Genomic DNA, 11,679 nt, shown 5'->3' with positions numbered 1-11,679 from the left:
TTTTGTCTCTAATCCAATTCCAAACACAATAGTGTTAGCCCATTGAGTTTTATTCAACCATACTCATACATATAAACACCAATTTCATTCAAACTCGGTACGTATTCAGAATGTATGACACAATTGTAAAGATTAAGATGAGCATGAACTTGCATTTCCTGAAAATTGTACAGCATTCTTCTTTTTTTGTGGTTCATTACTGTAAAGGTAGCAAAAGAGTATAAAATACTGCGACAGCTGTGGGTAAACAGAGCTCCAAATACCAAAATATTGTTTGATCAACTGTGCTGAGCAAAAACTGAAATCATTCAGTTGACAATTAAAACCAAGCTTTACAAGCGACGGAACACAACCGACTGCAGTCTGATAACCTTTTCACTTTTCTTATATGTATATTTGGCATCAATATGGCTTACACTTCCTCTCACAGTTCGTTCCTTGCCTCCTTTACTCAGCTGTTGTCTAGAATACGTTATGGTATGTGTCATCCAAGTAATACTCAAGTTAAAATGGGTGGCAGTGAGCCATCTTAAAGTGATGTTCCACCCAAAATTTGACTTTCAAGTATCAAAGATTGACCACTTGCAGGTTTAAAAGGTGGCCGTTTAACTGTGGTTTTAATCCTAAATAGACAAGATTTCAAATTTCATAAACCACAGTTACGCCACAACTGAATACACCTGTATAATTTGCTGTGGATAAGTGTTTGATACTGAAAACGGATTTTTAGGCAGATAATTTGAAGCTCATTTTTAATGGATGTCACCGAGGTCATTGGCGAGAATAACTTTTTAACTATGCTAAGAAATTATATGGATACAAGTAACCACGCATGAGACTATGAAACAAGACAAAATACTCAGGCAAATTAATAAAGTGCTAATGGACACTATGTGGGCATCTAATTTAAAAAAAATTACAATTACAAATAATATTATGATGTGTTATAATAACCTTTCCTTTTGAAAATATTTAATAATTTTGGCGTCTGAAAAACTTGAGTCATAAACATTGCTTCTCAATATCGTAACAGCCTTGACTGGTGGTAAAATGACGGACATTTTATGGTGTTGAAAGAGAAGCTGAGGTCAGCTTAAAGAGGCTTTTCAAATGCTCTTTACATCATAAAAACAACTATTCAAAAGGGGTATATAAATCAAAAAAACATCAAACAAGGACCATCAGCATTGAAAAATATTTAAAGATTACAGCTTACAAGAACATAAGTAATGAATAGCATTTTACATAAATGTCCTGATTTGTGAGGTGAAAAACTCCACTTACATGAAGCCATACAAGCATGAAGAGCCAGCGAAGGAGGACTGGATCGGCAGTATACTCCAACTGAAATGACATGCAGCGTGTTCAGACAGGTATTAATCCAATACAAGGTATCACAATGCGCTCAGCTTAACTGGTTTAGAGTTTAACAGTTTGCTGTCTCACTAAATAAGTCCCTCCAGGATCTCAAGGCCTGTTTGGGGGGATTATTGCGGCCTGAAATGTCTGATTTCATGGCAGCTTTCTCAAAAAACTATGGTGCATGTTTATGCTTATCAATAAAATTGTGGCAGCAAGTGAAATTGCAAAAATAGCAGTGATGCTAATACTGATTCAGAGCTAGCTTTGAGGCATTCAGTGTTTCCAACAGAATCGGACAAGAGCAGACGATCAGCTGTCGCTGCTGTTTGATGCAGCGCTAAAGAACCATCTCCACAAGCTGCTCTCCTCAAATCAATATGCTGCGTGTAGATCTACAGTGACATGAGATTTTACCCATTTTATATTGTAAAATCTGCGGAAAAGTTGTGACTGCACAAAATTGCAAGGTCATGCAAAATTCACAGCAATTGGATGAATTTAGTTAACGGTTGTCATAGCAACATCCTGGAGGGACTGCTAAATAGTTACAAGGGCTTCGTACAGCTTACACTCTTAAATGTGGAAATATTCTCCCTGAAAAAAAGATGACAGCTGAGCATAAATCATTTTTGTTTTTGACACCCTACGCTCTCTTGTGGTTTCTATTGTGTAACACCAAAGCTCATGGAATAATTGATGGGATTTTTGTATCTTTTAATCTTGCTGTGGTCACATTCTTAAGTCCACATCAGTGTGTGAGTATTTTTGAATCCACGTGAGATTTAAGAGACACACAGCTTTGTTCACTTCATGCTGTAATTAAGTTTTAATTGGACAACAAATGCCAGAATACGGGCTTCCTTTTTCATCCTCGTGGCAGCATGTTTCCAGAGTGCAACGACTCCTCCCAGTGTGCTTTACAGGTTCCTCCAGCTGTTGTTTGGAAGTCACTGAACTTACTGACCTGGCGCCTCATGTATACTGGCAAACTGCTTGCAGCGCTGGATTTGAAAGCAGGTTGGAGTATACTGCCGGCCTTTATGCCCTTGTTCCTACTCGTACAGTCCTCCATCTGCACTTCGGACCTATAAGTGGAGTGGTCTGTTAAAAAAGTACAGTCTGATTGTTTTCTTTTTTTGTACAGTTCATGTCTTTTAACTCAGTCAAGGGGTTGGGGGTCAGCTATGGGCATGGTGTGCAGAACTTCATCCAGTAGCTGCAGAGCTCGGTGTAAATGGATCTCAATCCAGCAGGGCGTCTCTTTGATGCTTTGCCGCGGGTAGTCTGGCCCCCAGCCCTTCACGAAGCTCATCCGCAGGATGCACAGCCTGCGCAGGTCATCAACCCCAATGCCTGCAGCAGCAGAAAGACCTGCAGGGGAATAACAGGCAGCAACTTTTAGATCGATGTGGCACTATAGGCCAAAGCTTGCAGAGACATGTTGGCAAAGTTGCTCTTGCAGTAAAAGTTTTAATATATACAGGGCAGACACAACTAAGGAGAAAACTGCCATATGCATATCTACCACTCTGATCAGGCCACATGTTTTACTGCATTTGAGCTAAAGCCCACAGAACACGTTCAGTGTGTAAATGTTAGTCTGTAAGGGCCGTGAGCTGGAGTCCATCCCACGGAGACTGCGGCAAGAACGTTGCCTTCATATATTGGGCGCCTGCTCTATCCACTGAGCCACCAGACACCCCACCCCTAAAGTGTAAAATGCAATTATCAAAACTCTATTATCAAACGCATATCACAATGCCAACAATCAACTTTCTTAAGCCAAAAGAATACTGCGTTTGTGCCAATTTATACTTTCCACAACCAGGTCTGGGTTCTTTCTGGACTACAGACCTAATCAAAACGGCATCAAAAACAATAATTTCAAGGAAGACAATAGGCAAGTGACTTCAGTTACGATATGTGAAATCGACAAACTTGTTCATTTCTGTTGTCATTTTCAGCTGTAACTTTGTAACGTTTAAAGATATTTAGTTATGCATGGTGGTCCAACTGATCTAATTTTTCTGCTTGCTTATTTCATGTGCTTGTGTCTTTGATAAACCAAATCTACCTGCACAGAAGCTAAGCAATATACTGCGGAGGACAGGGGCTACAGCAAAACATACAGTATTGCAGCCACCAAAAAAATCAATATCAGTTTAACTGTATGCTATATTTCTATTTTCAAACAATTACTTTACAAACCGTTTCATTTCATGTACATGATGCACGGTTCACTACAATTAAGTTATTGTAAACAAACACTGTGGGTTGGTCAACAGACTGCCCTTTATATGTTTCTAAATTTTCCACGTTCATTTCATATTGAATATATGTTAATACCACATCTTGACCCAGTATTTTTATCTTCCTACATTATACAGTTGCACAGGCTACACTTTTGCCATAAGCATGACTGAATTCAAATGGTTGAGGTCCAATTTAGTTACTGCTGACTGAACAGTTATCTAATAAGAAAACAGCCTGTGTCCCAGTTTTTCTTTTCTTCATCATTATCAGACAGTGCTGGTCTCTCACGCACAACACTATGCATTCTTGTGCAACAAGAAAGTCCCTGATATTAGTCTTCTGGTCAAAGAAAACGATGACATGAAACAATCATAATAATACAATTTATGAAGGGTAAGTGCAGCAGTAGAAACACTCACTGATGGCAGGGGCGATGCCTCCCACAGAGCCTGGCCCGGGAATGTTCCCAGCCACTGCTGCTGCCTGGGCTGCAGCTGCTGCCTGAGCTGTCGCTGCCTGCTGCTGCATCTGCCTGTGGCACTGACGTAAGTCAAACACCTGGCAGGGGATGAGAAAAACGCTTCAATCTGATGACAAGACAGTAAATGGACACTTACGCACTTTGACTGTCTACGCACATCAGAGTTGGAAGTATATGGTAAAAATTCACTTCAAGGAGAATGCTCTGTACAGTTTAGCTTGATTATGGCTGCTCCAACTCTGAGAATAAGTGCATTAAGATAAGGGCATGGTTTTACAATAGCCCAATCTTACTCAAATTAGAGCCTTAATCGCATAATGATTGGATTATTGGTGTGCATGTAAATGTAGTCAGTGCCAAGAGCGATCAGGACTTTGCAGATTTGAATAACACATACTTGTCTGTGCTGTATGGCTGTGGTCCTGCTATCTCACCTTGATGTAAGCACTGGGGTAGATCTTGTGAACTGCATCTCCAGGGGCACGTCCAGCCTCTCGATCCAAGTAATAGCTCTGTACAAACACTGCATGATCACTCAAACAGCGCACCCACACGTCTCCTTCACCTTTGCACTCGAGCTGCACGCCTTTGCCAATGTGAAGCCTGAGGACAGAAAAGAGGGGGGAAAAGCAGTTTGTCAGAAAATTGAGACTTTACCAACACTTTGCATTACTTTCAACTACTTATCATACCTGGAGACATACGGTAAACAATAATTGTTTAATGGGATAAGGTAATGCTTTATTAGAATGAGGAGGAGTACCTGGCTCTCTCTATGTTCTCTGTCCTGTGGACATTACTCAGCTGGCCCAAGCAAAAGCGGTCCCCTCCTGATGGATCAACGTAGCCATCCACAGTCACTATTGGGCATGTGGATGGCACCTTAAACGTCTCCCCAACTTGAACATCCATCTCAAAGTATGCAATGGAGCACCAGTAATCTGGAGCTGGAACAAACCAACAAACAACCTCAGGTTATAACGGTTACACTGACTATGTTAAGTATGTAGACTGTCTTCCATCTGCAGCCCTACACTCACCAGGGTGATTGGATATGGGGGGCTGGAACGCAATTTCATTGGTGACAGGCCCTGCAAGAACAAGTCAATATTAATTTTGAATCTGCACCAGTTCTTAAAATGTGACATGTTATGAAGAAAGGAGCACGGAACATTCAGTGCCTGTGCTGAAAATGTCGAGATTTCTTAAAAGGTCAGGGGTGGAGGCGCTTACATTCAACCACAGTAAGGCATTTTGCGCTAGCTTGTCACATAATTAGAAATATATCATGCATTAATATTTATCAGCATAAGAAAGTTTGGATCTACACAACATATTTGACTTTTACATATTTTTCAAATCACCTTTACATTGAGTAAAGTACCTTAATATAAGGAAATCAGTTCAGAAAGGTTAATTACTTTCCTTTCTTTTTTAAAGCATATTAAGTATTATTAAGGCTTAAAGTGAGTTTTGTAGAAAAGTTCTGCTTTCATCTACTCACAGTAATGCCCTGTGTGAGGCATAGGTGGGTGATGCTGTAGATGCCCATTCTGATGTTGAGGCACTGCAGGGGGGAAGCTGCCGTTTCTGCTCCAGTTAGGGGGAGGATCTTTAAAGACAAATTATTAAAAAGTTGTGATGCAAACTTCATGCCAACTTGAAGATTCTAAAAACAGACGTTTAATACATTAAAAGTAACTTAGTTTGATTTAAAATTTCAAATTAAATAATAGGCACTTAAAAAAAAAAATTACCTAAACCTACTTTAACAATAACACATTTTTTAAATTTTTCCAGCATGTTTCACATATATTTGTAGCTCCTTTGTAGTATCTCACTTGAGGGTCCAGCACTGATGGTAGAGAAAGCAGAGGTTGAAGCTGAACTGCTGCCCTCTGACGGGGGGAGCAGAGCAGGGCTGCTGAAGGTCTCCTGTGGACCGGGTCTTGATGGGGGATGCTGGATAGTCTGCAGGTGGCTTTCAGAGCTTGAGTGAGATTGCTGGTTGTCATAGTCATACTCATCCTTTACCAAGAGTGGACCTACGTGAAAACAATAGATATAGGTAAGACTGATGCACATCCATAAAATCTTTAACAAGCAAACAGGAAAACTACAGCTCATCCTTACCTGAACTTGAAAGGGTCAGCCCTGATAAATCTGCAAAATCATGGAAAATACATCAACTTGTGTGCCTTCAGTGTGCCTGTAATATCATTCTATATTTCCCAATAACCTTTAACAATGTGACCTATGCAAGACTAACACATCTGTAATTCTTACTTACCAATGCCTGGAGAGACGACTCTCTCGTAGTGGTATGGGTTGACACAAACATTGTCACATTTCAAGTCAAAGGCATACTGGCAATATTTCACGTGTTTTAATTCATTCTTGTGTAGATCAGGCCATCGCCACAGTCGGGCATAGACAACATGGGGAAAACCTTTGCGTCCTGCAACCTAAAACAAAGAGAGGAGGATCAAATGAGATAGGTAGTGTTAACTCTTACAATTACAAAGAGTGTAATATTAAACCAGATGTTACTGCATATCTGTGACTATACCTGTAGGCGTCCATCCAAAGTTCTCTGTATGGTTACACACTTGCTGGGATGAGCTCCATTCGTAGTGATGGCTGTGATAAGGGAATCCAGCTCATCTTTCTTCTCTTTCAGCTTTTTGACAAGACTCTCTATCGCTCGCTTAGCAAAGCTTTCACTCTCTCCTCCCTGGCGGTGGCACATCAGGCTATGCACAATGCTCAGACAGGCATCGTTGCTTGTGGGAGTGTTCGTGATTGACATCTTGCTTCTTGGGTTTCAACCTCAAGGAGACTTTCAAGTTGTATCCTCTATGTCTTTACCAGCTGAAGTGTCAAGGTGGAAGTACTGTTGATACAATGCTGCCAAAGCTTAGCAACCTGAAACAGAAAGAGCAGTATTTTATGAATAAGAGTACAGATTGATATGCCAACCAATATTAATTTTGACTTACATAAAGTGGCACTGGGTGTATTATCTGTTTATCTCCCTCATTTAATGTCAGATGTAGAAAGAGAGGGGATAATCATTGTTCAGCCCTCTTTGAAGTCATTTTGATCTTTAAAATGACAAATGACATTAAAAAAAAATCCTTCAGCAACAAGCTACAGCTGGTAGAGAAAGGAGACTTCAGTCAACTCCCAAAACCTCTACAGATACATATTTTAGGCTGTACGGTCATCTCCAATGTTTTACTCTGTGAACATGTATTCATAAAGATGATTAGTTTTGCTTTCCGTATACATTACAACTTGTCAACCACTGCATTACAATTCACGGTCACTCATGCAGAAACTCCCACTGGTCGTCATTTGCAAATATTACCATTAAGTCTAGGCTAAAATGCGAAACGAAACACTATAATGGTACCAAAACTGTGCTTTCTAAATTTCCATAAAACGTTTACCATATCAGGGGAGAGACATAATAAGCATTAGGCTAGCGTAAAGATTTTCGGAGCATTTTCAAAGCATACGTAGCTAACGTTAGCCAGGATGTGTAGCAGAGCTAAAAAACACAGGTAACGTTAGCTCAATTATCTTTCTTTGCAATAACGTTACCTCAGTAGTGTGCAACCCAAGCTGACCTATATTACAATGCCCGAGTATTACTAATAAATAATCAAATAAATATGTATATCTAACATATATATATATATATATATATATATATATAATTGTAGAGGAGTATTGAGAACGCTAACCTTGTATCGCTAATGGTGCCAACACTGGACTTGCCGTAGAATACTGTTAGCGGTATGCAGCTAACGCTAATTTAGCAAGCATTCGTCTCCCACCATTTACGTTATCTGAATCAAAAATGAACCGAATAGTAGACTTACAGTGATTTCTCCGCACAGAAGCGTTAGTTCGGGTAGTAGAAGATGATAACTGCGTGGCGTTCGCTTCTTTAATGTCATTTGCTATCTAGCTTGCATTAATGTTGTGGATAGCCTGCTAGCACATAAGCTAACAGCTAAGTAGCGCTACAAGACGCTCATCAACTTCACGCTAGCTCGCGAGCTAACCTGGCCCAAATCCGCTACCTCACGAGATTTTAAAAATAACACTTTAGATAAACACTCAGACGCTTATCTGTTTGTTTTTTTTCCCGAGTAAACCCGAATAAACGAGTTACAATAATTTCACAACACAGCTTAACTGGCCACGAAAATAAACAAAAAATTCCTCTCCACCCACCACGCTCCAACTGCGCATGCACACGTTGTGACAGGCGTGGCGCTGCTGTTTGTTATCATGAAAAAAAAATCAAAGCCGACCAATGTTACGATTTGCAAGCCCTTGCCAATATATTACACACTATAAACGGAATGATAGCAATTTTACAGTAATGAATCAGTTCATTTGTTTGTAACTGCCTCACTGCATGTTCCAGTAATGCTGAAAAGGTGGGCCCATGACGTTCAGTCAAATAATCAAAATACCTAAATTCTAAAGAACAGTGACCAAAAAGTGGTGATTTAACAGGTGGGTTAATTGAGCAACTGCTCAGTGGCCCCATACAATTACTTACTAGCACCAAACAAGCCCATGATTTAGTTTAGATCTTAACATGCAAAATAATATGGGAGAATATAAATAAAATATAAGTAAGAAAACTCACAATAGACATATTCAGTCAAAAACATAAGTATTTCATATAAAAAGAGTAGGAGGAAGTGAGTGAAAAAAGGGGACTTAATTTCATTATTAAGCCCCCTTTTTTCACTTTTAATCAAAAAAGCTTAATTTTAAACGTGAATGTGTCCTGTTTCTGCCACAGTATTCACCATACACAACTCGATAAAATCAAACTAGAATTAAAACAAAACAAGGATAGATCAATCCAAATAAACACACCCAGAAAAAACGACATATCTTGTACCCTGTATTACTGTGCCTGTTTCCCTGTCTGTTCAACCATCCTACATCCCTTCATTATGTTCTTTTTGAAACTGTTTTTAAATTCATAATCATTGTAGGTTGACAGTGTAGTTGGCTGTGGTTGTAAGAGACTTACCCTTAAGCAGACTATCCACTGAATTGATATGGGTATTAAAGCTGGTGAAACCACATCACAGCATTTCACCATGGGCTGGTTTTGGGGGTTGAAAGCTGTACAGAATAATCAGCCGTGAAAACTGTACCTGGTGAGTAATTAAAGATGACATGTACAATACTTAAAGACTTGGTGAGAATGGGGAGGCAATAAGAACCCACAGCTGGAGCACAATGCTGTGAGTCAAATATAGTTAGTGCTCACCATCTAGGAAATTAAAAAGCATTACCCTTATACAATCACATTAATATCTCCTGTCATTCATTCCCTGTTAAAAATGCATAGTGGAATGTTGTGAGTAATATACACTAATTGTGAAATTGCAGTATAGAGTCAGATGGCATGTATTGAAGCCTTTTTTATATAGGCCTACATGTCCAAATAGGTCTCTTCTTGTCATCAGAAGGTTATCATAGAAATAAGTTGGTTTTAATATTATTTTATATCACCTGGGTGCATGTTAGTATTGTCTTCTTGTTTTTTTTTTAATGCAGGTCAGTCTGCACAAGACTAATGCTTAAGATGATGTTCTCAAAACACATGATCATGTAAAGCAATTTTGGTGCAATGGTTTTACTGTAACATAAAGTCTCCCCCTTGTGGTTATCATATAGTGTGACATTACAGTGACAAAAATCTCCAGCTCCCAGTGATATCAACCATGTGGTAATGATTTAAAGTTGGCCTCCTATGAACAATAGTTCTGTCACCTGTGAGTGATAAACAAAGCTGCCATCAAACACACCTGCTCCTGCTCAGTGACCCCATACCCTTACTTACTGGCCCCAAATAACCCCATGATTTAGTTTAGATCTTTATTTGGAACATGCCAAATAATATGGGAGAATATAAATTAAATATAAGTAAGAAAACACCCATCAGACATATTCAGTAAATAACATAAGTGTTTTTGTTACAGTTGTGGGTCCATTATCCAGACCATGTATAAGGAAGGGAAAGGCAATGGTGATGTGAAAAGTAACTTTTGTTTCATTTAACATATCTTCAACAGTGAAATTATTTGTCATTATGGTAAACTTGCTATATTATACATTTCTTTACCTTTGAATAATAACGCACGTCATGTATGTCATATATACAGTATAATTACATATAGTGGTTTGTGTTAAAATACCATAAACATAGGATTAGTAAAAAAAATATTAGCTTTGTTGTTTTGCTGTGAGCTAAGATTTGGACAACTACAAATTAAATTTTATGTATTTCATGAAACATGCACATTTATTATTTGTACAGTAAGAAAAAATCAATAGGATTCTATATTTATGATGTGCTTAATTATTTTGGAGGAGACTAGGGGGTAAAGTTATGTGAAATGGTGGGTATGGGTGCCCTCCACCAGAAAAGTTTGGTCGTTAAATGTTTAACTTCCTGCATTCTAGAGAATTTGTATGCTTCAATTTCTGCATTTTCTGCACTAAAGTTATGGTGTAAATGTCTTTAATTTTGTCAAAAGGAATTCCTCTGTTACTTTCATTTTTTATTGGTTGTGACAAATGCACGTTGTCCGCTGCATTTCCCTCAAAATCTACACCTATGAGAGGACTGTTCTTTTTGTTCTGTTGCCTGTTAATGTTCAAACAGTTGGTGCAGTTGAATTCTTTTGTTTTCCATAAAATAAAGACACAACAGAAAACAGAATGTGAAGAACCCACAAGAACACATAGTGAATATAGTGAAGAGTGTTCAAGCTGACAAAACAAATGAAATTTGAAAGTCAAATGGAGAATCAGAATAAAAAGAAAAAAAGCTGGGGTGGAGTTTTTTATTTAAAAAGAAAAGGGAAATAAGACACAACCCCACTCTTTAGCCCCCAAACTAAAACAGCCACTAGGAACAAATAATTTAGAAATATTGCTGTTTTCAGGAATATTTTCTACAATTTAAAACTTTATTCTGGTTTTCAATAAGTTCCACAAGGGGGAATCAATATGTTTACTGCCAGTCGATATCTCTGCCCTGCACACTTGGCCTATGTAAATCGGTGTGCTGAGTGAGGATCCTATTAAGTTAGAAAGTTCCACAGTGTTATCCCATTAATGTTATCTGCTTCTGACTGTTCACAGCAGAAGCTAGGTGATGATGTGACATGTTTTTTTTCCATTTGTAGCACTGTTGCAGTGGCCTTGATAAGAGCGTCAGCATGCCCGTGTCAGAAAAAGGAAGTGGGAGGATTCAGAGGGCACTGAGCAGCCTGATGGTAGGATTGTCAATAGAGCATGTTGGCATTGGAGACCAGGAATCTGACACCACCTTCTCGCAAACGCTGCCACTTGGAGTGGCGTCTCATCCTGAGTGACGGTCTACAAGACTCCAGGCTCTGACACCTCGTTATCACTATGGCGTGGTAGCGGGCAGAGAGAGGCCCGCCAGGCATGTGACGCTAGAGGGATGGGGATTAAGGTTGTTAGGTAGGGAATGCTGTGATTACCTGACAATGAAACAGGGTGTACAGAAG

The 11,679-nt window shown here is 39.1% G+C and overlaps 1 protein-coding gene across 4 annotated transcripts; it reads right to left on the bottom strand.

Moving 5' to 3' along the window:
* Nucleotides 1-32: 32 nt before the first annotated feature.
* Nucleotides 33-8,456, bottom strand: smad4a (SMAD family member 4a). 4 transcript variants are annotated; one of them, XR_006106932.2, is made up of 12 exons: nt 7,984-8,335; nt 6,666-7,021; nt 6,387-6,561; nt 6,230-6,259; nt 5,938-6,141; nt 5,601-5,708; nt 5,137-5,187; nt 4,860-5,043; nt 4,531-4,699; nt 4,035-4,173; nt 2,327-2,733; nt 33-1,344 (listed from the first exon to the last, which is right to left on the bottom strand). XR_006106932.2 is itself a non-coding variant. In XM_088071298.1 (11 exons), exons 2-11 carry the CDS (start codon nt 6,903-6,905, stop codon nt 2,522-2,524), a joined length of 1,512 nt encoding a protein of 503 aa, XP_087927424.1. In that variant the 5' UTR covers nt 6,906-7,021; nt 8,342-8,456; the 3' UTR covers nt 33-2,521. The 4 variants fall into 4 exon arrangements, 3 of the variants coding, with proteins under 3 accessions (XP_087927424.1, XP_042364953.1, XP_042364954.1); XM_088071298.1 differs by lacking the exon at nt 7,984-8,335 and adding an exon at nt 8,342-8,456 and having other exon boundaries at nt 33-2,733; XM_042509019.2 differs by having other exon boundaries at nt 33-2,733.
* Nucleotides 8,457-11,679: the final 3,223 nt, after the last annotated feature.

Source organism: Plectropomus leopardus, chromosome 20 (genome assembly GCF_026936395.1).
Source record: "Plectropomus leopardus strain MGB_pleo_1.0 chromosome 20, ASM2693639v1, whole genome shotgun sequence".
NCBI lineage: Eukaryota > Metazoa > Chordata > Actinopteri > Perciformes > Serranidae > Plectropomus > Plectropomus leopardus.
The sequence above is the reverse complement of the archived record's forward strand: the minus strand, read 5'-3'. Positions and strand labels throughout refer to the sequence as shown.